This window comes from Rhinolophus ferrumequinum, chromosome 16 (assembly GCF_004115265.2).
Source record: "Rhinolophus ferrumequinum isolate MPI-CBG mRhiFer1 chromosome 16, mRhiFer1_v1.p, whole genome shotgun sequence".
Classification (NCBI taxonomy): Eukaryota; Metazoa; Chordata; class Mammalia; order Chiroptera; family Rhinolophidae; genus Rhinolophus; species Rhinolophus ferrumequinum.
Genome location: NC_046299.1, coordinates 33,121,880 through 33,149,468, shown reverse-complemented (window position 1 = coordinate 33,149,468; position 27,589 = coordinate 33,121,880). Strand labels below are relative to the sequence as shown.

General features: G+C 34.1%; 1 protein-coding gene across 2 annotated transcripts in view; it reads left to right on the top strand.

Annotated features, from left to right (window-relative positions):
* PTEN (phosphatase and tensin homolog) overlaps nt 1-27,589 on the top strand; it is an 83,545-nt gene that overhangs the window by 21,915 nt on the left and 34,041 nt on the right. Inside the window, exons 2-3 of one of the 2 annotated variants that reach the window (XM_033129773.1) lie at nt 1,929-2,013; nt 24,694-24,738. In XM_033129773.1, coding sequence (XP_032985664.1) covers nt 1,929-2,013; nt 24,694-24,738 — 130 coding nt within the window. The remainder of the gene's footprint in view (nt 1-1,928; nt 2,014-24,693; nt 24,739-27,589) is intronic. The other variant, XM_033129772.1, reaches the window with a different exon arrangement.

The window sequence follows — 27,589 nt, the reverse complement described above, 5'->3', positions numbered from 1 at the left end:
TTGTAGATTCTCAGGTTGAAGATTACTTAGCTATCATAGCTGATACTGTATCCTTCATATTGTATCACATCCAAAGTTATATGATCTCAACTTTCTTGGTGATGCTGAGACTGAACACTGAAATGAAAAGACCTAGAAAAATCAGATTTTTATAAACGTGGATTCATATTGATATTTTCAATGAATAGTTTTACCTGAATTTCTGATTTTATAATGATACCTCTTTTCTGTTACACTAATAAATCGTGAATCTTAACATTATTAGCATAACTTCACTGCTTTTTCCTACAATATAAAGAAAAAAGTTCGAGGATATCAATACTGATATTACTAAAAACAAACTCTCAGAGAAAGTTGAAAATTTCTTTGTAGTTCGTTTTGTTCTTAGAATACTTCCTACAAAGAGGTACAGTAAAATTACAAAGTCCAAATAAGCCCTGAAATAAATTCTTTCTCCTGGTTACCAATTTCATATTAATCGGGTTTATTTATTTCTGGCTGTTTGCAATGTATGTTTCTCCCTTTCCCCTTCCCGTCTCTACAAAGCAGCCATTTTTATTAGTAGTTTCTCAGTTATCGTGTGTGTGTGTGTGTGTGTGTGTGTGTGTGTGTGTGTGTGTGGTGTTGTGTTGAGGAAGTTCAAATTCAAGCAAATATACGTGTAAATGTTTTATCCAAAAAGATGTTATTTTATAATATATTATTTCTTTTATCCAAAAGATAGCAGAATGTATACCCTGTTGTGCACATTTTTTTCTTAAAGGTATTCTGTAAATTTGTCTAATCAGTACATAGTAATTTTATGGATAGAACAGAGTAGAACATTTTCTTATATCAAAATAAAAGCTTTCAGTAATTTGATAATTAATTTTGGATTGAAAACTAATACTGAAATTAGCTCAATAATGCAAATACAGGAGAAAGTAAAGAAAAAATGATCTGGAAAAGAAAATTGTATTTGGTGAATTTTGAATTGTATTTGGAAGATGAATAGGTCCAGAAGCAGACGGGCGGCAAACTTTAGTGATGGTCTTCAAGGGAGGCTTTAGGCAGATTAGCTTGGCTCCTTTAGAAGATTCGAGGCAAAATTATGAGATTAGAGAGGATTGTTGGAGCTCAAGAAGAGAGCTGCTATGATGGACACAGTGCATTGAAATGTAGATTGTTGGTGGTTTTTTATAGTTAATTGCATATACATTCTTCCTGACTGTAGAAGTTTGTTTTTACGCTAACTATAGTGTGTAACAAGTGAATAAAATAGTCATGTTAAATATTGATTACCTTGATTAGAAATGAGAATAAGTTTCTACCTCAGTTCAGTATTATTAAGTCATAAATAGTAAGAGTGAGAAGAGATCTTAATGGTTGTCTCAACCTAATTATCATGTGGAATAGGAAATTGAAATCTAAAAAGGTTAAGTGACTTGTCCAAATTGTACAACTGGTTAGAGACATAGCCAGCTTTTAAATCTGATGTTCCGACTCTTAATTGTATCTATTTTCTATACCGTGGTGCTTTTTATAACCATAAAAAATTAGAAGTTGTGTAGCTTTTATTGGTTTTTATTTTGATTTTTGCCCCAGGATTCTTTAGTATTTGTGATTTATGAAGTCTGAGGTTTTTATTTTTCACATGTACCTAAATATTGTAAATATGGAAGCTACCTTTTACCTTGGGTGCATTTTTAATGTTCTAAGTAGAGGGATTTGAAGTTATTTTGCCAAGTAATCATTTTGAGGATCTTTTTTAGAATTAATGTATCTATTTGTATTTCTTAATTACACATGGTGGTTTATAAATTAACACATTTGACAATACAGCCGTGGTGGGGAAAGTTTTTTTTTAATTGTCAGCTAATATTTTAAAATGTGTACATTTAGATTGCATTGTTGCTTGTTTCCGATATTTCCTTAACTTAAATACTCAGATATTTATCCAAACATTATTGCAATGGGGTTTCCTGCAGAAAGACTTGAAGGTGTATACAGGAACAATATTGATGATGTAGTAAGGTAAGAACTCTTCAATTTTCTATTTCTAATATTGATGTATTATATTAATGTTGTATTTTCATTTAGAAAACATTTCTAAACTACAGAAAAGGATGTACTTTGTGATGTAAACTTTATTTTTATTGTGTCGGTGCTCTATAGCTGCTTTTTTGTTGTTGTTGTTTAATGTACCTAATGGATTTCAATAGGATATAACTCATTTGATAAGAATGGACCTTTTACATAATCAGGTATATGTGGTATGATTTCATGAACTCTGCATAAAGTGCCCCTCAGCAGGTTAATATAATGCCTGGATTCCATTATGATTTTTATTTTTTATTTTTTGTGTTTTATTTTACAATTGGGGATTAGGCTTAAAATCCTTGAGTGCATTTATTCACTTAAATGTATTTATCTTAAGGTATAGATAACTGATACCATGAATTTTTACATAGAGCATCTTATAATGGGGCATAAGCATACCAAGCACCTAAAGAATAAAAAAGTATTTGGTACAAGGGATCTAGAAAGAAATTGCTGCACATACCAAAGCCTAACTTTGTCTGTTTTATAATTTTGCATAATTTTCTTAGTGTAATTATTCAGTTCAGAAGAACGCCCGTTGCAAAGGCCCACTTAAAGTATTTTTAGTGTATTTGTGACGTAAACGTATATATTTTATGAGAGAAGGAATTTTTATCTGCTGTGTAAATCTTAATATATTTTCTGATTTCAGAGCAAATATATATATATGTATATATATGTATGAATAAATTAATTGTAAAATATCAGTAGGAACTTTAATGGCTTTTAAAAGTTGAAATTTTGAATTATTCCCTTTACCTAGAAGGTAAAGTATCTTTCTTGGAGACTTTCAATTTAAATATTTGGTGGTTATAAGTGTTGAATGTTATAATAGATGATTAGTACTTTGTAAAGTGCTTTACAGATGTAGAATCTTTTTTATAGTAGTTGTCTAAGTATATAAGCCTACCTATATACCCTTAAATGAGTTTAGCCATAAGTTGTTGATTTTAAGCAATTTGCTTTGAATCAAAGTATATTTACATTTTTTGCAGCTCTGAGTTGTGTCCAGTTAGATTTTTGTAGTGTTTGTATTGTGTTCAGAATTAAATTTCAGTTTCTACATAAACTACGTAAGAACCCAAAACTACTTCTTTGTGGTTTTCTATTACAATTATAGGTGGTGCAGTTATAGGCTGTCAGAAGTACTGTTTAAGAAATTGAAAATAGGGAAATGAGTTTGCCTTTTCATAGTTAGGCAGGACACAGTGGAAGAATGCTTAACATCAAAGATCAATGGGTAACAGCTTGATATGGCTTAGTCAGTGATACTACACATCAACAGAAAATGCAGTGGGTGATAGAAAAAGAATGAGGGAAGTAAATTTTGAATCGAAAGATGTGGAATCTGGGAAATGAGTAATGCAGTCACCAGACATGTATTCTCTACTATGGTGCAGGAATGTTTATCAGGCCTCTTTATGGCCTAGATGAAATATCTCATAAGATCATCTACTTCACATTACTATAATTCTGTATTCAACCAGCTACTAATTCAACCAAGTCAGATTAGTACTCATACTGGGAAAGAGTATGAGTACTTTGGAGTAAGAATAAGTTGTCTGATTACTGTAAGGACATCTCTGTGGTCATTCTGTTGTGCTAGTTTTTTCATTGTTCTCTTCTGACTGTGAATTAGTCACTGAGGCTGAATGATCATCTTTTAGGTTACTGATAAAGTCCAGTTTCTGGATCTATAAATTTGATTATCAGACCTTAGATTGTAATATTTCACTAAGAAAATACTATGCTGTGAAGTATTTTGATCTGTCATCTTCTGACTTCATAACCACTGCTTTTATGCCTCTGAATTAAGATTTCACACATTTAGTTTGTGATTAGTAACCGAGGTTGAAGTTTATTCTGTCTGCTTTAATGTTAGTAGTTTATCTAGCTTTTAACTTTTTCAAATTTGTTATTCCTAAAAAAAGTTTTATGTGTATGGATTTTTATTTAGCTAATGGTTGCTTTAGCTGACTGATCTTTTCACCCTATGGTAATGGTAATGGGAATAGCATATAAAAATGAATTATCAGCTAAATATAATAGCTGTGCTGTGTTTTGTTTATCTTTTTTTCTTTTTTTTTTAAATTGGGTGATAAATGGCTGGTAGGACTTTGGCTTCAGTTGCTCATCCCACTGCCCTTCTTTTATGAGAGAAAGGATGAACAGTGACCGGAAATGAAGATGTAGTTTTTCCTATGAACTGAAATGAAAATAAATAATTCCTAAATAATTTGCCTGTTAGAATTAAACTTTCCAGGGTATTGGCTGTCTCCAATACCCGAATGATGGATTTCCTTACTGCTTCACACTGTATTGGAGACAGTGGTAATAATCAGTAGTGGTTTCTTTTTGGTTCAAAGATGATAACATCTCAGTACCTTTCCTGTTAACAAAACTGTTTTCAGTTGGATTTTCCTTTGCCCTCTCTACTGGGATGGCTGAAGAATATTATCTTTTTTCTAATTCCATATTTTTCCTATGATTTTCCCCCAAACAGAGCTCAGACTTTGTTGCTGTTGTACTTCATTGCCTTGAGTAAAATAAACTCATATTGCAAATACCTGCATGCTTAAATTATCCAGTATTATTTAACTGTTTTGAGATATGATTTGTTATGGCAATGTGAATCTTATACTTGAAGTACTCAGAGTACTTTTGTGACAACTATTTAACTTCTTCATTCTAGATTACCTCCTAGGATCAGGAATTAATGTAAAAAATAAAGGGAGAGGAGGAGAAAAGTGAATGAAGCTGAAATTTTTTATAGTCGTAATTGCAAATTTTAAAAAATAACCAATCAGAATTGACAGAGCAGGGCTGGGACAGTTCATAGAAGTGAAGTTTGAAAAGTTAGCTCTTCCCATATTATTTTTCTTTTCCTCTTACCACCTTCTCTCCCCTTTCTTTCTTGCTACTAAACTCTTGTTCTGACTAGCTGGTAATACGAAACAATGTTTTATTCAGATAATTAGTTATTTTTTCATATGTATGTCTTACTACTCAGGCTAATATTGAAGGTATCTAATTTATATGTTATCGGGTATAAATCTAAGCAGTCTTTAACAAATTGATGCTTCATGTGTTTAATAGACATAGCTTAAGAACTGTTTTGTACCAACTAAATCAGGAAAATGTAGGTTTAATAGAGGTGAACTGGCTTTCTTACCGCAGAACCTTTAATAAGCTCCTGTGCACTGTAAGTCTTCCAAGAGTGAAATTCTAATATGCTGCTTTCCTTTCTTTTTTTCCTTTTTCTTTCCCTCCCTCTCTTCCCCTTGTCTCTTCCTTTGCTTTTATTGTATATCAAATAACATCTTTCAAAATAGTGTTTTAGGGAGCACAAATTGAGATATGTTGAAAACGAAAAAAGATGCATATAACAATATTTTTCCCTACTCTGAATTAGTAGGAAATAATCTACTTCCTCCTCTTTTACTGGAAATTTTTAGATGTGGAGAGATTCCTACATTTATTATTGTATAAAGAAATGCTTAGAGCTCAGTCTTCTGATACACATTGATTTTACAAAACAGACATTATCCATTGTCTTGTATACTGTCAGTTTTCTTACCCATATGTAAGCAGCTGTATTACAGATTCAAGAGTCCGTCTTCTCTGTTCCTGTTTTTTATGTACATTTTCTCACTGAAGGAATATTTCTCTTAATTATGTTAATCTTTTAATCAACCTTAATTGTTGATTTTCAATAAAAAAGTGTTTGTTATGCCAACATTATCATTGTTAGCTATTCTGTTAAAAAGAATTGAAAGGAAATTATTTAGAGTATTTAATGTTTAGAGATTATAAATAGATTATTCAAAATAGAGGAAAGAATATCAATTCTATTCTCCCTTTCCAACAACTTTTGACTTCTTCCCTCATCTTGCCTTTTTTCTTTATTGAGGTGAAAATCTCATAACACAAAATTAACCATTTTAAAGTGAACAATTCAGTGACATTTAGTACCTTCACAGTGTTTTGCAACCTCCACCTCTATCAAGTTCCAAAACATTTTCATCATCCTAAAAGAAAATCTTGTACCCATTAGATGCCTCCCATTTCTTTTGTTAGTCTTGTTTTCTTATAAATAGCAAAGCTTTGATGGATTTGACAAGGTTTGTATTATCTGCACCAGTACAACTTTTGATATTTAGTAATAGATAACGTTCATTGTACATTTATATATATATGTATGCTATTATATACACAGTTTACATGTGTCATCTTATTAAATCTCTACAGTAAACCTATCCCCATTCCATAGATGGTTTAAAAGAAGTTAACTTTCCCAAGTGCCACACCGGCAAGTAATGAGGTTGAGGAATGAGCCCAGGTCTGTCAGACTCCAAAGCTCATTTTCCTAATAAATATATATATATTTTTTATATATATATATAATAAATATATATATATATAAATATAAATATATATCCTAATAACTCCTGTATATCAGAGGACAATACCTGGAAACTCTTGGACTAATCTAGCCTGTTGTCATTTGTTTGGCCGTAAACAGTGTTGGTTCACACATTGTTGGGAAATCACCAAGGAAGGTCTTTTCTGGTATTATTATACCAGAGAATTTCTTTAAGATCTGAGTCTACAGATTGAAAAGACCTATATATTGCCAAGCACAATAAATGAAAACAGACCAATACCAGGCAAATTATTATGAAATTTCTTTGAAAATACCAGAAATAATGAGACTGTTTCAAAAGCTTTCAGAATCAATTAGGAAGGATTAGGAATATGAGTGGCATCTAATTTCTTGGTAGTACCGTGTTTCCCCGAAAATAAGCCCCAGTTAAGACCATCAGCAAGGCCGACACATGTAGGATGTTATGATGATGTTCCAGAAGAAGATCACATGACTGTATTTGAATAAAGGTAGATTGTTGTACATAAAAAAATAAGACATCCCCTGAAAATACGCCCTAATGCATCTTTTAGAGCAAAAATTAGTATAAGAACCTGGTCTTATTTTCAGGGAAACACGGTAGAATTAAAGATAGAGAATGGAGAGGTAGCACTTAAAGTTCTGCGTTCAGCCTAGAATTCTGTATCTATCCAAACTATCAATCAAGTGCAAAAGTAGGAAAAAAAGACACTCAGTGACTGAAAAAAAGTATCCACGCAACAGTTCTTAGCAGATTACTGGAAGATGTGCTCCAGCAAAACAAGGGAATAAACCATGAAATAAAAGGGCTTCAGTAAAGTGAGGATCCAACTCAAGCAACAAAGATAAGTCCCAGGATGACAACTGTGTCACAAACTGAAGAGCAACTAGTTTAGGAAAAAAGAGAGGTTCTGGGGAAAAAAAAGAACTGATAGGTTGATTATGAAATATTTGGGTGGAAAGATGCAATAGATTTTTAGAAAAATAAGTGAATTAGAAACAGAAGCAATTATTAACATCTGATTGATTTAACCCGCAATTGTGATATTACTATATAAAGGGGAATTAAGAGAAGTGAAGCATGTCTGTAGGTACTACTGGCTTTGTAAGCCTGCTCTACCATGGCAGAAAATATGTAAGTAACTAATGAATGTACAAGAAGCAGTATTATAGTATATCATAGAGATACTGAATTAAATACCAGGAAAAAGAATCCAAGTAGTTGAGTGTGGTTGCTTTTAGGGAAGAAGCAGGAATATGGGCTTGAGGATGAATAGGGCTGGGGATTTTTTTATTGTAGCAAAATATATAGTATAAGATCAAATTTACCATTTTAACCATTTTTAAGTACACTTCTGTGGCATTAAGTACATTCACAATGTGCAGCCATCACCACGCATCCATCTATAAAATTTTTTATCATCCCAGACTGTACTGTACCTACTGTTTTCCCCGAAAATAAGACCTAGCCGGACAATCAGCTCTAATGCGTCCTTTGGAGCAAAAATTAATATAAGGCTCGGTCTTATTTTACTATAATACAAGACCAGGTCTTATATAATATAATATGATGTAATATTTAATACTGGGTCTTATCTTAATTTTTGCTCTAAAAGATGCATTAGAGCTGATTGTCTGGCTAGGTCTTATTTTCTTGGAAACAGGGTACCCATTAAATAGTAGTTCCCCATTCCCCCTAGTCCCAGCCCCTGGTAACCACTGTTCTATTTTCTGTCACTATGTACCTTATGCGTATATAAGTGGAATCATAACAGTATTTGTCTTTTTGTGACTTGTTGCCTTACAGCTGCCAAACCATTTGTTCCCCCTCGCTCTTGCCAGGATTTCACAAGGGAGTGTTTCAGCAAACTGAGGCTCAATGGAAAGACATTGATAAAGCTCCCTTCAGGGGATGTCTCAGCAAGCTGAGACCCCGATGAAGTAATATCGGTCCCTGCCCTTTAATGGGTCCCCTGGAGTTATGCGTGTGTGAAGGCACAGTACGTGTTGGAGCACAATGGGGACGTTCAGAAAGACAGCCAGCAGGCACATAATTCACAGATCTTGATATTAACAAGCTTTACTTCCTCATTTGTTAACCAATAAAAGCTATGCGTTGGCCCCGATTCGGGGCTCAGGCCTTGAGGCTTGAGTCCCTTGGCCCCACTTGCACTCTATTCTTTCTTAACCCTGCGCCACCCTTTTCGCTTCCCACAGCTTTTGTCGTGCAGGACACGACAGTGACTTATTTCACGTAACATAATGTCTTAAAGGTTCATTCATGCTGTGATACGTGTCAGAATTTCCTTCTGTTTTATTTATATACCGTTCATCCGTTGATGGACACTGGCATTGCTTTCACCTTTAGACTATTGTAAATAATTCTGGTATGAATATGGGTGTCACAGTATCTGTTCTAGTCCCTGCTTTCAGTTGGTTTGGGTATACACGCAGAAGTAGAATTGCTGGACCAAATGGTAATTCTGTTTGATTTTTTGAGGAACTACCATATTGTTCTCTGCGGTGGCTGTACCATTTTACATGTCCACTAGCAATATACAGTGTTTAATTTCTCCACATCCTCGTCAACACTTGTTATTTTCTGGACTTTATTTTTTTAATAGCCTTTCTAATGGGTGTGAACAGTGGTATCTCTTTGTGATTTTGATTTTGATTTCCCTAATAAGTGATGTTGAGCATCTTTTCGTGTGCGTATTGACCATTTGTATATGTTTGAAGACACGTCTATTCAAGTTCTTTGCCTGTTTTTGCATTGGATGGTTTGGGTTTTTGTTGAGTTTTAGGAGTTCTTTATGTGTTCTGGATATTAATCCTTTATCAGATATGTGACTTGCAAGCATTTTCTCCCATTCTGTGGATTGCCTTTTTACAAATACTTTGTTGATAGTGCCCTTTGATGCACCAAAGTTTTGAATTTTGATGCAGTCCAATTTATTTGTTTTTTATTGCCTGTGCCTTGGCTGTCACATCTATGAAATCATTGCTAAATCCAATGTCATAAAGCTTTCCCTTGTGTTTTATTTTTAGGTCTTTCATTTCAGTTTTTGATCCATTTTGAGTTAATTTTTATACGTGGTGTATGATAAGGGTCCAGCTTAATACATTGCATGTGGATATCCACTTTTCCCAGCACCATTTGTTGAAAAGACTACCTTTTCCACATCGAATGGTCTTCGCACATTTGTCAAAAATTATTTGACCATATATAAAAGAGTTTATTTTGGGGCACTATTTTGTTCCATTGGTATATGTCTGTCTGTATGCTAGTACCACACTTGGTAAGTTTGTAGCAAATACTGAAATCAGGAATTGTGAGTCCTACAACTTTGTTCTGTCTCAAGATTGTTTTGGCCATTCAGGGTCCTGTGAGAGTCTATATGGATTTTAAGATGGAATTTTTATTTCTGGAAAAAAAACAAAAAACAACTGGGATTTTGGTAGGAATTGCATTAATCTATAGATTGCATTAAGTGGTATTGAAATCTTAATATCAGGTCTTCCAAACCATGAACATGGGATGTTTTTCCATTTATTTAGATCTTTAATTTCTTTCAACAGTGTTTTACAGTTTTCTGTATACCAGTATATTACCTCCTTGGTTAAATTGATTCCTAGATATTTCATTCCTTTTGATGCTATCTTAAGTAGAATTGTTTTCTTAATTTTCTTTTTTTGATTGTTCGTTGTTGGTGTATAGAAATGCAACTGAGTTTTGCATGTTAATTTCGTATGCTGCTACTTTGCTGAATCTGTTTATTCTAACAAATTTTTTTGTGTGTGGAATCTTTAGGGTTTTCTACATACAAGAAAGATCATGTCATCTGCAAACAGATAATTTTACCTCTTCCTTTCCAGTTTGGATGTCCTTTTTTCCTTCTTGCCTATTTGCTCTGGCTTGAATGTTTAGTACTATGTTGAATAGAAATGGTGAAAATAGGCCTCCTGTCTCATTATTCACCTTAGAGAAAAAACTTTGTGTGTCACCATTGCACATCCTATTACCTGTGGAGTGTTGGGTTTTTTTAATAGACCTAGTTTTTAGAGCCAGTTTGCGTTCACAACTATATTGAGCAGAAGGTACAGAGATTTTCTGTACACCCCCTACTCCTACTCACACAGAGGGGTGCATTTGTTATAATTGATGAACCTACTTTGACACATTATTATCATCCAGAGTCCGTAGTTTATGTTAGCGTTGATCCTTGGTGATGTCCATTCTGTGGGTTTTGGACAAATGTATAATGACATGTATGCATGTCATTATCGTGTATCCACAATATTATAGTATCGTACAGAATAGTTTCACTGACCTAAAAGTGGTCTGTGCTCTGCCTCTTCATCCCTCCCTATCCCAGCCTCTGACAATCACTGATCTTTTAACTGTCTCCATAGTTTTGGCTTTTCTAAGAATGTCATATAGCTGGAATCATCTAGTATGGTAGCGTACAAAAACTCTACTTCTATACAATATAGCAGTATATAAAAAACCCACAGCATGTAAAATGATACAGCCACTTTAGAAGACGGTGGTGTCGTACAAAACTAAACATACTCCATACACTCAAGAAATTGCATCCGTTTGGGTAGTTACCCAAAGGAATTGAACACTTATGTTCAAATGAGCACCTGTACGTAGAAGTCACACTTCTTAAGTGTCTGGCTCCCAAAAGAAGAAGAGGGAGAAAAATGTAAGAAAAAAATGGGCTCTGGATATAAAAATCCCCGGGAAGCTGTGTCAGTCATTGGGGATTGCAACAACAGTAGCCTGCTTCTGTATCAGCACATCTGTAATCAGAAGCAGAAGTTAAGAATCGGAACATAGATAGATCCCTGATATTTGGGGGACAGAGACCCACAAGTTGGTATGGGCTTTTCTAGGAATATATGCATGGCTGCCTGCAGGTGGGGGGTGAGGGTGGGGTGTTTAGGTGGGTAGCTGCTACCACACTAAAAAGTTGAAATTGACTGAAATTAACTGCCTTCCCCTGGAACCTACAAGCTTTTAAATAGACTCCAGAGTTCTGAAATAGTTAACCAGATAGATTATGCCAGCACAATTTTTGTCTAAGTGAGGAGATGGATTCTTGGTCCTTCCTGCTTTGCCATCTTTCCTTGACTAATTTTTTATTGCAAACTTTTGTGTCTTTTGAAATATCTATATTTACATATTATTTTGACAGATAATTCTAATGTGCACTTTGGCAGCTTATTTAGAACTATTTCATAGAATTTCTTTGAGGAAAATAAAAACTTTAAAAAATGACTGTTCTCACTACTGTGAGAATTCAGATTTTAATACTTTGAAAAGTACAGTATAGTTGCATTAGAAAGATTTGTATTCTAGATTTTCCAAGTTTTGTGGGTATTACCTGTCTGCTCTTGGATCCAAGTTTTTGTCTCTACTTTCCAAATATCTACAGTTAAATTTTCCCATTTCCCTTTGGAAATGCTGTTTTCTTGTTTTTCCGCTTCTCCATTGTATCAAACTTATAAGGCAATGAGCCAGTTATGGGCATGAAATCCTTGGGAGGAGAGAAGAGGAAGTGGGAGGGGCAGCCATAGTGAATGTTTCTCTAAGTAATATTCAAGTTCTTTGAGAGAACTTACCCTCCCCCCTTTTAAAAAATGCTGTGATATTTTCTTTTAAATAGATTGTTTATTCTTCTGCTAGTCTCACTGTTGCCCATAGTGCTAGATTAGAAATTGTAAAGTTCAAATATTAAAGGGAACACACAGAAAAGTATGATTTCACCAGCCCTCACAAAAAATAACAAAGCAAAAAAAAAACACAAAAAAAGACCAAAAAACCACACACACACACACAAAACCTATAGGAAAATACTGTAAAAAGAAAGAATTCAGGGTTCTTGGTTGCACATGACTGAAAGTAACTAATTTAATCAGAAAATAATTTTTTGAAACCTATTAGCTCATAGCTCCTAACTGGAGAACCAGGCTAAGATTCCAGAAGCGAAGGGAAGCAAGACATGGTCAGGAGGTTATAATAAGAGTAGTCTCTGCTTAAGACATTGCTGTTTGGACACTTGTTGTCCCAGGTACTGCTGCCATTACTGGATGTTGATGACTGTTCATAAACTTTCAGTTCCTCTGGAGATCTCTCTGAATAATCTCTGACTCCACTGTGTACCTTGTTCTCACTACCTAGGATTCAGTGTCCAGAGCAGGAGGACCTAATTGGTCTAAGTCTGCACGTGTGATAAGAGAAAGCTGGGGTAGGGAGTATTTTCTTCTCACCTCTTAAAATTCTCTTCAACTTGGAATGGTTTTGAATACTTAGCAACCTCAAGATGACAATATCCCTTACAAATTTCTTCTTTATGCCTCCTATACTCAGACTCTCTTCCCAAAGATATCTACAGTTAAAAGTTTCATATATTCTTTAAAACACTGTTTTCATCTTTACCCACGTTTTAAGAAAAACGAATGGGAACGAATATACTGCATACTCTTCTTATCTTGCTTTTTTAAACATGCTTAAGAGTTTTCTATATAATTGATTCTTTTATTTTTTAATTCTGTTTTATGATCATACCATAATAAACAGTCCACTCTGATACATATTTAGGTGTTTCCAGTTTGTTGCTATTAAAAACAGTGCTCTAGTAAACATTTCTCTTGTGTCTTGGTGTCCTTTTGCAAGTATACCTTTAAGGTAAATTCTTAGCAATGGACTTGCTGGGACCAGATTGTCTGGTTTAAAACTTTTACTCTTAAAAATGGTATTTTATATTCTCACCAACATGTGAGAGAGTATTATTCCTCTCTCACAACCTTGGCAAACTGAATATTATCAAACTTAAACTTTTTGCAGTTTGTTGTAATTTGATTTTTGATTGCATTCCTTTAATTGCAGGTTATGCAACTTTGTGATATTTATTGGCCTTATGTATTTTTTCTATGGTTTGTAGGTTTGTACTGACCCTATCTTCGATTTTATTCTTTTTGTTTTTTCCTTTAGTGATTTTTGTGAACTCTTTGAAAAATAAGGAAATTAGTGGTACTCTTTCTTCAGACAAGTTTATAATGCCCTGCATCTCTTGACATTTCAATTATATGACTACAAGATTCATTCAGATGAAGGAAGCAGTGATAAAGAGCTTGGTGGATTATCTCTGTTTTAAATTATTGATTGCTTGCTATCTGTTTTACTAAGGTGTATAATCACGGACGGTTTTTCCATTGATAGCTGTTTGTTAAGAAATATTCTTTACAAAACAGCCCTGCTTAAATCTAGCAAATTAGAAAATGCTTTTAATCTAGAGAAATGTCATGCTTTCACACTCGTAGTTATTGAATCAGAGCAACATTCCTCCTGGACAGAGAAAATGGAAGTGAAAAGGGAGTTTAGGAGTTTCTGCTTTATTTCTGCCTCTAGCATTATACAGCTGTCTAACTTGTGGAATTCTGCCTTATTTATTGTTCCTTTTGGTCTAAACATTTCCCCCCACTCAAGCCTTTTCTCTTGTCTTTACCACTTTTATGTTCCTTTATATGTTCCTTTTGTATTCATCTGTGATTATTTCCTTTTTTACCCTGGTTGTTTATACCTTTTAAAGCTGAACTTTGTGGGTAAATTCTCTGCAGCTATGTTGACTGGTCTTGGATAATTTTTGTTTTTCCTCTTTTGTGGATTATTTGTAATTGTTTGTACAAAATTTTGGTTTGTAAAGCCTCTGTAGTCTTTTCTTTTTGATTTTTGAGTTATGAATTCATTGCCTGTTATTTAAATGAAGCTTTTGAAATCCGTTTTACTGATCTGTATCATATCTAACTATGCCAGTATTTCCTCCCTTGTCTGACGTGAACTCTAAAATTATATGAACACTTTCTCCCTGTTTCCTGGCATTTCCACTCAAACTTGTTCTTCATTCTTAGTTAGAAATATGTTTAGAGTTGTAGTTCCCTTCTTTATTAATTTACTGATAAAAGAAAATTAAACAAGCATATCAGAATTTGTTAGAAAACTGCATATTGTTACAAATATTTTTTCAGTAAATAATTTGACAGCTGTGAAGTCCTAATTATTATTGTGTCTTTCCTTTGTTTCAATTTTATGCTCTTTTCCAGGAATATACTTGTTTCTAACAGTTTACTAAGAGGCATATGTATTCTGTTCCAGTGGATTTTTTCATACCTATATATAATATCTTTTAGACTTAAATGCTATCCAATATAGTAACCTCTAGCCACATGTAGCTATTTATGTTTAAATTTAAATTAATTAAAATAAAATAAGTTTACTCATTCATTTTCGTTTGTACTAGTCACATTTCAAATGCTCAATAGTTACTGTGTTGGACAGCGCAGATACAGAACATTTTCATCATTGTGGAAACTTCTGTTGGAAGTGTGTTCTTCTAGACAGTGCCATTTTGCTTTTCATTTTAAAAAGTTGTCATTTCAGAGGAGGATGTGCTACTTCTGCTATCTCTGGTATTAATCAAAAGAACCTTGAGATTTCTTTTGAGATGGGTTGCATTCTACAAATTGATAGTTATAATCATATTGCTCCTAAATAAACTTTATTAAGGTATAATTTATATGCAATAAAATGTACCCTTTTTAAGTGGACAGTTCAGTGAGTTTTGACATATGTATATATATCCGATAAACATCACCACAATCAAGACTTAGAACATTTCTGTTACCATAAAAAGTTTCCTCTTGATCCTTTGTAATTAATCAGTCCCCAACCGTGCTTCCAGGCAGTCTCTAAATCTGCTTTCTCTCACTGCGGATAAGTTTTGCCTATACTAGAATTTCATATAAATGCAATCATATAGTATATACTCTTTGTGTCTGGCTTCTTTCTCTTAGTGTAATCTTTTTGAATTTCATCCCTGTTGTTGCTTTATCAGTAGTTTTTTATTGCTGAGTAGTATTCCATTGTATGCATGTGATATAATTTATCCATTTACCTCTGATGGACATTTGGATTGTTTTCAGTTTGGATCTATAATGAGCAAAGTTGCTATCAGCATTCCTGTGCTAGGCTTTTGTAGACATATATTTTCATTTCTGTTGGTTAAATACCTATGAGTAGAATTGCTGGGTCATAGGATATAGACCAGTGGAACAGAATAGAGATTCCAGAAGAACTCACATACACATTTTTTGACAAAGGTGTCAAGATAATTTACTGGGAAGTGATACTCTTATTAACAAATGATACAGAAACAACTGGATGTTGATATGAAAAATAAACTAAACCTTGACTTTTACTTCTCATAATAGACAAAAATTAACTTAAAATGGATTGTAGATAGAAACATGAAAGTAAAATGTAAAAACTATGAAATTTCTTAGTACGTGCAAAATTAACCACATAAGAAAAAATTGACTAATTGGACTTCATCAACATTTAAAACTTCTGTTCTTTGAAAGACACCATTAATAAAATAAAAAGGCAACCACAGTCTGGGAGAAATATTCACAATGCATATATCTGACAAAGGACTTGAATTTCACACAGTATAGAGATGCCCTTACAAATTCATGAGGACAAACCCATAAAGGGCAAATGATGTGAACAGAAGCTTTACAAAAGAAGATATATAAAAGATTAGTATGAATTTGAAAATGTATTCAAAATCAGTCATCAGGGAAATGAAAATGAAAACACTATGAGATGCTGTTTCATATTTGTTGGGATGGCTAAAGCTTAAAGGGCTATAGGGTTGGCAGGGAACTCTAACCCATGTTGGTAAAAGCACAAAATGATACAACTTCTTTTAAGAAATGTTTGGCAGTTTCTTACTCATTTTTATTAGCCTTCTCTATTTTTTTTAGTGAGTTATAGGTTACTTCCTCCACTGTTTTTCTTTTTCCTCTAGCTTAATACCTGTTTAAAGAGAGTAGATTTGCTTTAGTACTGGGGATCACAATCTGTGAGCAGAATTTAATAATAAACTCTTATTTTGCTTTTATATTTAACTTGAATAAAGGAGGAGAAAGCACTACTGTGCAGTTAAAGAGCTAAAAGTACATTTGCAATCAGATACTACTTACTTTCCTTACACTGAATATATGATTGATTTTAATTCTGACAACCTGAAGATGACAAGAAGATAGTTAAGGACTAGAATGTTTGGGACTTGAATGTCTTAATGGAATTAAGGCAGAGATAATTTGAGTGCTAAAAAGTAAAAGAATCCAATTTCACGGAGCAGTAAGCAAGCAACTATAGGTATATTATGGTTCTAAGAGCAAATGTTGATTTAACATGAATATAGCAGAGGAAATAAATGTGGTTAACAAACAGCTACAGAAAAATGGAGCAGATAAGTAACTATTTTGCTGTTTTGTTTTCAGATGTCATTTTTCTTTTTTTTCCTTTCTTTTACCTATTTTCAGATTAGTAGGAGCTGTCCAATGTTCTTAGGCTGTTTTCTCAACTGGAAATCTTAAAACAGGGTTTGCTGCTGGTTTCTCTCAAGCTGCCAGGAATACTTGTTATGATTATGAGTTGTCAGTACTTGGAGTTTTGTTACCACTGTATCTACAGTAGTGCTTGTCACATAGCAGGTGCTCAATAAATATTTGTTAGATGAATTTTTATCAATTCCCCTAGCACTTTAAAATTATAGAATGCTCTAATAATATGAACTTTAGTATCAGTATGTACTGACACCAAGCAAAGACAAACTAATTCACCTTTAAGAAACACGGTGACTTTTGGTCCTTATAGTAAGACTTGAATTTAATCCAGTAGAATATATCTACTTTGTCTTCATAAAGCCTTTCAGTAGAAAGAAGGAATGATTAGCTATTGGAATGTGGAAAAGGCATGGCCGAAAGGGAAAGGAAGCCTTAGTCAGTGAACTTCAGATATTTTTGGCAAGACCATCCCTCTTGTGGAGATGGAAACATCAGAATGTCTTAGTCTTTTAAAAATTGCTTCATTTTACTAACTTCTGTTAGATTCCCCATTTAATCAGCAGAATTCTGATTTCACTTCTCTGAGGTCTGTTTCTCTGAGGTGAGATATTGAACTAGTCATAAAGATGGGAATAAATTAGTTCTTGTGGCAGTTGAGTGTTTCAAGTAAATTAATATGATGCCATTATGATCATTATGATATTTATAAATCAGTCATATGATGTGAGTTTGAATTTGTCCCTGAAAAAAGCACAACTCAGTATGCTGACAGGCTCATATCTGAAGAGGAGAGGACCCTGAACCACCACAGTAACTTCACCACAGTAATTACTGAGTTTCTGAGGTCTTTTCAGGGTCAGTATAAAGTTTATCTTGCAACACAGACTTTCTCCTCTATTGGAGTGAGTTCAGTAGTGTGGTATTAATGTATAGAAAAGCCAGATTGAGTTTTGCATTTGATTTATGTAATCTTGCTTCTTCAGAGTTGAATACTGCCTAGTATATTAATTTGCCTGTAGAGTGCTCCAACTTGTATAGCACGTATATGTAAACATAAGTACTGTATTTCATGAAGAAATATAATGAAGGTCAATTTTGAAGTTGCTTTATAATCACTGACTTTCTTAGTTGGAGTATTTAATCTATTTATATTTAATATAATTAATGATATATTTTGTTTAAGTCTATCTTTCTATTTATGTTTACTTGGCATATATTCATTCATTCACTCTCATTTTCTCTCATTCTTCTTTCCCTTTCCTCTTTGAAGTTAATAGAATATTTTTAAGCATTCCATTTTAATTCTTCTATTGAATTTTTAGCTGTACCTCTGTGTGTGTGTGTGTGTGTGTGTGTGTGTGTGTGTGTGAGACTGAGGGTGTGAATCAAGAAATCAAGAATTCAGATAGGCATGGTGGAGATGGCTTGTCTCTGCTCCACCATGTCTGGAGCTTTAGTTGGAAAGACTCACTGACTTTAGATGAGTTAGCAAGTTGAGCAAGTTGGGGGCTGAATCATCTGAAGGTGTTTTCACTCACATGTCTGGTCAATGCTGGCTATTGTCTGGTTCTTCATTTGGGTTGTTGGTCAGAGCCCCTAGACGTGGCCTTTCCGAGTGGTCGCTCTATGCAGGCTCTTTTAGACTTCTTCATAGCATGGCAACTTGGTGCCAAGAGGGAAGATCCAGAGTCCAAGGTGGGAGTGCATGCATCTTTATCATCTAGCCCTAGAAATCACTTAATGTCATGTCTGCCATGCTTTGGTAGTTGAGGCAATCACAACGGTGTGCCTAAGTTCAAGGGGAAGGAACCACGGACTCCACCACTTGATGGGTGAACTGTTAAGGTTATGTTGTATGAAGAGTATGTGGGATGAGAGATGCAGTCATTCTTAGAAAATACAATCTGCCACATCTTTCTTCTGCAGTCACCTCACCAATCTTCTGTTAAGACCACATGGTAGATTTTTCTTTTCAGATATTGTACTTTTAAGGCCTAGAATTTCTGTCTTTTATGGTTTCTGTATCCTTTGAAAAGCTGAGACTTTTCAACTTTTCACTTACTGTAATCATTTTCCTTTACATTCTTGTATATTTATAGTAGCTGATTTAAAGTCTACGACTGCTAATTCTAACATTTGGTTCATCTTGGAGTTGGTTTCTATCAGCTGCTTTTTTTTTTCTTGGTCATGGGTCATGTTTTTCTGCTTTGCATGTCTAGTAAATTTTAATTGTATGTTGAATGTTGTGGATGACATGTAGTAGGGAGTCAGGATTGTTACTTTAAGGGTTCTGGATTGTTATTTTCTTTTAATACCTGAGTTTTATTTCAAAAGTCATTTAAATTAATGGTTAATCTTCTGATATTGTAAGGCTTGGTTTTCTTTTTTAAGGCAGTCTTATTTCAGTTTTGTCTTTTGTCTTAGGGCATGGTCCCTCTAAGGTGTGGCCTTTCTGGGGTCTCAGCTAAATACTGGGGTTCTCAGTGAAATCTCTCCACTCTGGCTGGGCCAGAACTCCTCCCAGTATTGTGCAACCTCAGGTGTCATCTCCATTATGCTTTCAGATCCTGCACATACGCAGCCAAACTGTTGGCCAAGGACCTGAGGTGAATTTCCATACAGACTTCTGATACCCTCTTTCTGTTCCCTTTTTTCTGCTACCCAGTTCTACAAACTCTGGCTTCTTTAGCACCTCAGAACTCCAGTTTTTGCCTGTTTACCTCAGTGAAACCTTTGTTCCATTCGTTCCCGTTCCTTCTGCTGTGTCAGAAAAGAGCCTCCAAGCTGAAAGCAAGGCAATCATTGGTGTTACATGTTGTTTCTCTTAAGGATCATAAGCTTGTGATGCCTTTTGTTCCATGCCCCAAAATTATTGCTTCATACATTTTATCCAGTTTTACAGTTGTTTATAACAAGAAGAAAACTCTTGTACCAAGAGGAAAATACTCTGTAATGTTCAAAAGTGTATAAATGCTACTGGCAGGAAATTTTTAAGATGGCCCCTTTAGATTGAAGACCAATATAGTAAAAGATTTTCAGAACAAAGTTACTTAAGGCCTATTAGAAATAGGACTTTAATCTGGTTACAATAAGTTTGCTACTACATAATAATTTATAATATTCAAATATTACTTTTTATGGAATTTTACCCATAAATTTGTCTTGCTTTTCTCTGTAAATGGCAACTAGAGTGAACGATAAAAAGAATGAACTATTGATACATGTAACAACATGGAAAAATCTGAAAAACATTAGATTAAGTGAAAAAAGCCACTCTCAAAAGAATACATATTATATGATTACACTTATATGACAATCAAGGCCAAACTATTCTAGGGTAGTATTCATAGCTACCTGGGAATTTGGCGCTGTTGGACTGCAAATGGTCATGAAGAATTTTCTGGGATGGTGGACGTATTCTTTATCTTGATTGCGGTGGTTGTTATAAAACTCATAGAATTGTACATTTAAGATATGTGTATTTCACTGTATGTAAAGTTTACCTCAGTTTAAAGAAAAGTCTAAAAGTACAAATTGAAAAAGGTACAGGAATGGAGAAAATTAAGAGAGTAAAAGAGACAGGGATGAACAGTTGTGTAACATCCCACTTTTTCCTGTAGAAGGTTTATAGTTCAGTAGATGTCTTAACAGAATCAGTGTGGTTGGTTGACGTAGTCAGTTAAAACTAAGATTCAACTTTCTGTCGAGATGGTGGAGTAAGTAAATGCTCTGCTCCCACAACCACATCAAAATTACAGCGGAACTACAGAACAGGCATCGTTGACAACCACCTGAAGACTAGCTGAACAAAAGTCCTATCAGTAAGGACATACAGGAGAAGCCATGTTGAGACTGGTAGGAGGGGCAGAGATGTCGGACAGGCGGGCATCACACCCACAGAATGGCCGTTAAAAATCGGGAAGGATATCTTGACTAAGGAGGATCCCCATGAGGAGTGAGGGGTCCCAGCCCCATACCAGACTCTCCAGCCCAGGGTTCCAGTGTCAGGAAGAGAAGTCCTCCTAATTTCTGGCTGTGAAAACTAGCAGAGATTGTGGCTGAGTGAGAGGTAGGGCTGTTGAAATCCCAGACTTTCCTCTTAAACAGCCTGTGTGAGGATTTACTTGCTGATGGACTCACTTGCTCTGAGCTCCAGCGCAGTTCAAAAGAGACATACGAGGAGGAACTGAATTGTCTGGCTGCAGGGTGAGGGCTGGGGGTGGGCAGCTTTCTTCCAGATAGAAGTGCTGGCAGAAGCCATTGTTCCTTTGTTGAGCCCTCCCCGCACCTATACATAAGCTGCCCACAAGAGACCCACTTCAGATTGAAAGACACACACAGACTGAAAAGTAAAGAGATGGAAAAGGATATTTTATGAAAATGGAAACCCAAAAAAAGGCTGGGGTAGCAATATTTATATTAGACAAAATAGTCTTTAAAACAAAGGCTATAACAAGAGAAAAAGAGGGACCCAGCAATTCTACTTCTGGGTATTTATTTAAATAAACCCAAAGCCTAATTCTAAAAGACATAAGCATTCCTATGTTAATTGCAACATTATTTACAATAGCCAAGATATGGCGGCAACCTGGGTGTCCATCAGTGGATGAATGGTTAAGGAAGAGGTGCTACGTACTCATATATACAAAGAAATATTATTGAGCCATAAACAAGAATGAAATATTTCCATTTGCAACAATATAGATGGATTTAGAGAGTATATTCTAAGTGAAATAAGTCAGACAGAGAATGACAAATTACATATGATTTCACTTATATGTGGAATCTGAAAAAAAAAATGAACAAAACAGAAACAAACTCATAGATACAGACAACATTTTGATGGTTGCCAGATGGGGGAATGGGGTTAGGGCAGATGGGTGAAGAAGCAGAAGGGATTAGATGTGCAAATTGCCAGTTATACAAACAGTCACAGAGATGTAAAGCATGGTAAGGAATATAGTTGATAATATTGTAATAACGATCCTGTTTCCCCAAAAATAAGACCTAGCTGGATAATCAGTCGAATGTGTCTTTTGGAGTGAAAATTAATATAAGACTCAGTATTATATTATGTAAGACCCGGTCTTATTTTACTATAAATTTTTACTATATTAATTTTTGCTCCAAAAGGCGCATTAGAGTTGATTGTCCGGCTAGGTCTTATTTTCGGGGAAACATGGTACATGTGGTCTCAGATGGATACTAGACTTATTGGGGTGATCATTTCGTAAGTTATATAAATGTCTAATCATATAAATGTCTAAGTTATATAAATGTATTGTACACCTGAAACTAATACAATATTGTATGTCAACTGTAATTGAAAAAAAATTTTTAATTAAAATAAATTTAAAAAATAAAACAGTCATAAAAAGTGACACATACTTTAAATATTTACCTTAAAAAAAAAAAGAGTTGTACACATGAAATGTTAGAATCAAATAGTTCTTCACTGTTTGTTAACAGCCACCACCACCACAGTAAAGTATAATAGTTACTTTGTTTCCTTCTGCCCTTTGGCAAGAATTCTTAATTTTTTTTTTTTTTACTGTGTACCTTTTGGACAGTCTGATGAAGCTTATGAACCCCTTAGAGTGATTTTAAATCCATAATGTAAAATTTATAGGATTACAAATACATTAGTTTTGATTATAGTAGTTATGCTAATGTTTAAAAACCAAATATCTTATATAATAATATAGTTATTAACACAGTAAATAAAAACAGTTTTGGCAGGTCTAATGACTTAAATTTGAAGTGTTGATTGTAAATAATATTTTGATAGCTGCAACAACTGCAGTATGACAAAAATATTTCAATTAGTGACAAAGTTACAAGTACTGCTTATGTTATTACTGTGTAACATAAATTGTTCATATCCAAGTTTATGGACTCTTTTTTCCCCCTACCTCAACCACACACATATTTTCAGACTTCCTTCCTATTCTCTCTCTTTTCCAGTAGTTATATGTATTGTAATTTTGGTAAAATCAATATTGGGTTTTTGTGTGATTATGACTAGATAAATGCCATTCACAATTAAGTAATGTGGTATGTTATGACTGATTTTTTTCCTGCACATTTTGTTTTCCCTGGAGTTACAAATCATTCCCTCCTCCCCTGCCCCCTTTTTAATTTTAGTTTCTAAGTTAACTTTAATTCATCCCTAAACTTGCCCCCAGTTGTATAAACCTCCCAACATATTTGAGCATATTTGTTATTATGTCAATTTCATTTTCTCCCGGAGTCTTCTGGTCTCCCCTAATGTGGATTAGTTGTGCTCTAGGCTTGCTGTATGGCTGTCTGTGTGAGACGTTCCTTAATCATCATTCTGGGATTCTTTTTTTGCCTTCTCATGAGTTGGATTCTTCAGTTCCTGGAACTTGTTATCATCTTTCATGGTTTCCCACCCTTGTTGTGGTGGAGCACATCTTTTAGTAACTCCCTGACAGAGAATATATGGGAAGCAAAATTATTTGAAACTTTGCTTATTTAAAAATGCCTTTATTATATATTCACATTTGATTTATAGTCTCTCTTGATATGGAATAATTTTCCCTCAAATTCAGAAAGTTTTGCCCAATTGTTTTCTAGCTGCTAGTAACCATTAAGAAGGGTGATGTCATTATGATTCCAGACTCTTTTTATGAAACCTGTTTCCTCTCAGGCAGCTTCTAGGGTCTTATGTTTATCTCTTCAGTATTCAGAAATTTCACTAAGATGTGTATGCCTTTATTTGGGCCTATTTTTATTTTTGCTGGCTACTCATTCTGTCCTTTTAGTTTGGAAAGTCGTGTCCTTCAGTTTTGGCTATTTTTCTTGAATTTTCTTCTGTGTTTTCTGTTCTTTTCTCTGGAACTCCTATTCATATGTTGAACCTCTTGGACTTTAAATCTTTTTAATTCTTGCCTTCTGTTTTCCATTTGTCTTTTTATTCTGTTTATTCTGGTATTTTCTCAGCCTTATACTTTTCTAACTCCTTTAATTACCTACCTCATAGGATTAAATAAATTTATGTAACATAAAGTACTTAAAATAGTGCCGGCATATAGTAAGTGCCGGTGTTAGCTGTAATTGTCATTTTTGTTTAATTTCTTAACTAATTGTTTTGAGGGAGAAGTCTTTGGTCTTGATTCTTTGACTTATTAGCTGTATTACCTTGGGCAAGTCCTGTAATTTCTTTGATACCTACTTCCTTCATCTGTAAAATGTGAATAAGCTCTACCTCTCAGATATTTGTGTCAATTGAGAATATTTATGTGAAAATGCATAATAAACTTTGTACAGAGTTAATAGTTACTACTTAGATCTTTCAAATATCACAAGTTTTTAGTTTGAAAGAAAATAATGACTGCCTTTTCAGAGTTATTTTTAAGATTATTTGATTGCATGTCATTTTCTCGCAAATCTGTATAAGCTCCTAGGTGAACTTTAGCTAAATGCTAATGCTGCCTTTTAAAGAAGTTATTTCTTAACACTCGACCTCATTATGTTAGGCTGAAGAGAGAAGATTATGAAAATATCCATCCTATGAAAAGCTCTGGCTTTACTTCAGATTGTATAAATCTGTGTAATGTAATAATTATTTAAGAATGACCTGATTACTAGTTTAAACCCATGGAGAGAATATTTATTGGAGTTTTTTTTTTTAAATTATTTTTCTTAAATGGTATTTGAGATTAGGAAAAACAGATTCTGTCTTTTGGTTTTTCTCAATAGTATTAATGTAATTTCAAATGTTAGCTCATTTTTGTTAATGGTGGCTTTTTGTTTGTTTGTTTTGTTTTAAGGTTTTTGGATTCAAAGCATAAAAACCATTACAAGATATACAATCTGTAAGTATGTTTTTTTATTTGTATGCTTCCAAATACATCTAAAATAACTATTAAGTGAAAGTTATTTCCTTGTTAGAATGAGGTAGAGTTAAAGATATATTTGAACAGAACTGTCTTCCCAAAACAATTAGTTGAAGAAGTCTGACTGAGAGCATTGTTAGGTCATTTAGAAAGTGTAGTGATGAGGTAAAACAATGTTGGCATAGATTCATGTTACTTGATCGGCTTTAAATGACTTGGCATCTAGCCCATCTTTGAGCCCATAACCATGTGGTAACTTGAAGTGTAATTCACAGTAGAGCTTCTGTGAAAGCATTAATGATATCTTCCATGGAGGTATGCTCCAGACTGGATATAATTTTGTTTATTCTGTGTCTCTGGGTCAATTGATTGAAACAGCTATTAGGGCAGTCTTTAACTGTATATAACATGAATAAGTTAACTAAAGTTGTTGAATTGGGTGGTTTCCCTTGTCTGGGACAGAGATATAAGGATTGCCTGATTGATACAGCTAGCCACCTTTATCTTTAACCTTTTATTTTTTTAGTTTGTCTTTGTGAGTAGAGATGTGAAAAGGAAAAAAGGGACAAAAGAAAGGTGGAAAGAGAATATTTAACCATTTTTGCCCTTGAAGACATTTTTTCTTTCCCCAAATATAGACCATTTTATAATTATTAGAAAATAATATGTAAAATGTGTTATTTTTCTACCTAGCTTTTATTTTGCCTACGTGATATCTATAAATTATGCAACAGGAAAAATTTTAATCTATATTTATACTAATTCAGTTACAATTTCTATAGAGTTTATCAAATGTAAGATTTCTTTTCTACCTTCAATGGGAATTTAAATCTTTACCAAAAAAGTTTGAAAGATTCTCTGTGCTTTGTTGGCTTGTGAGATGTTGCTTTTTTATCGTTCATTTGGTGATCTTTCTGTTCTGATAAGACCTCAGAAGACCTGAGAGTGAAGTAGACACTAATACTTTTTCTCCTAGTGAATTTCCTCAGATTTATAAAGAAGGAAACATTTATCGCGTGCTTGCCACATGTTAGACATTATAAAACATGTTGTCGGTACAGAGGTGAATAAGATGTACTTCTAGTACTCAGGTAATTTATAGTGTAATATGAGAGGTAAACAAGGTATTGTAGAAGAAATAACTCATGTCTAGAACAGAACTAGTAATGGTATCCCAAAGGGAAGGTTTCACAAAAAAAAAAACCAAAAAACATGTTTGAGCTGGGATGAAAAGAATCAGTAAAATCAGGTCTAGCAGGAGGGGGAAAGGGCATTGCAGGCAGAGAATGGCATGTAAGAAGCTTGTTGGCATAATAGTGTTTAGAATATGGCAGATAATTCATTATGGTTAGATTATGGGGGGTGTGTGTGTGTGTGTGTGTGTGTGTGTGCGTGCTTGCTGTGGTAGAAATAGATAGCAAGATGTAAAAAAGTAAAAGGTTCTGTAGAAACTTAAGTATAGGTGGGCCACAGCTTACAAATGACCTATACATATATCTTCCTCTTTTCCCAATTTACTTCTTCAACAAGCCTTGTTTTAGATGCCAGAGTGTTTCTGTGGAGGAAAATAAAAACCACAAAGCAACTGGATTTAGAAGTTAAGTTAAAAAAAAAAAAATAGGACATGAACTGTCAATGGGTTACTTTTTAGGCTTAGATTCTCAGGATTAGCATTTAGAGAGTCCCAGAAGGAAGGCAGAAAGATACTAAAGACAAATTCTGCCTCTTTCAAAATTTTATTCGCGTTTAATGTTATATCCAGAGAAAGGGAAGGAAATGCTTTTCATTCCTGTATGCAGAGGCTTCCTGCTTACAGAATTTAGGACTTAGGCTTGTACTGTCAGTTCTGTGGGGCACTTATGTTAGTTATTATGGTTGAAGTTGGTGTTGGGAACTAGCCTGGGAACTTGACTGCCTGTTTGTTTTGTATTTCCAAATGTTGGACTCCCAAGTTAATGAACTGTCTTGTTATTAGTTGAGAGTAGCTTTTGGTCCATATATTTTAACTCCCGTTCTCTATTCCATTTAATGGACTCATAGACTTTCAGAATTGGAAAGTACCTGAAAGAGATCATTTAGTCCAACCTTCTCATTTCACAGATGGGGAATCTGAGGCCTAGAGAAGTTAAGTGAGTTGAGCAAGGTCACACATGTACATATGGTAGCAGACCATCCACCGTTTATGACAATTTTACTTTTTTGGGTTTTTTGTTTATTCGTTTGCTTTTTTTTTAAAACCTCCACAAATTTTACTTACTTCAGAAATTTGTAGAACTACCAGGTTGTAGCATATTTTGATTGTTGATGTCACTTTTCAATCTTCTTTACCTTCTTTCTACCCATTTATATTTCTGGCTCTGGGTAAGTGAGTCTGGCAAGCAGCAGATGTTTCTATTTTATTTTTTATTTTTAGGATATTAATTACATGTGATATATATCTTTGCAAACATATATAAATTGAAAGATCTTAAAATATTTGCATTAAACATACCTCTATTTAATAGTTTAATATTAAACTTTTTGTGGCAGTTATGACATAATGTGGATGAAGAAGAGTTCTTAATGTAGACTTTCTAATAATTGACTGAATCTGTTTTGTCTGTATCAGGCATTCAATAAGTTATTTTAAGAAAGGACAAAATTAGCTCATCATTAACAAATTCAGGTATACTGGTACTTAGTAAATTAGTTTGTTTTGTGCAAGTGTGTGTATTTTATTTTTGTAGTTCCTCTGTATAATCTGTACTCTGATGGTGATAAGTGGAAGAGTGGAGTATAGAGGGAATAAAGGCATAATATAGTTTTTGCCTTTGAGGAACTTTTCTTTTAC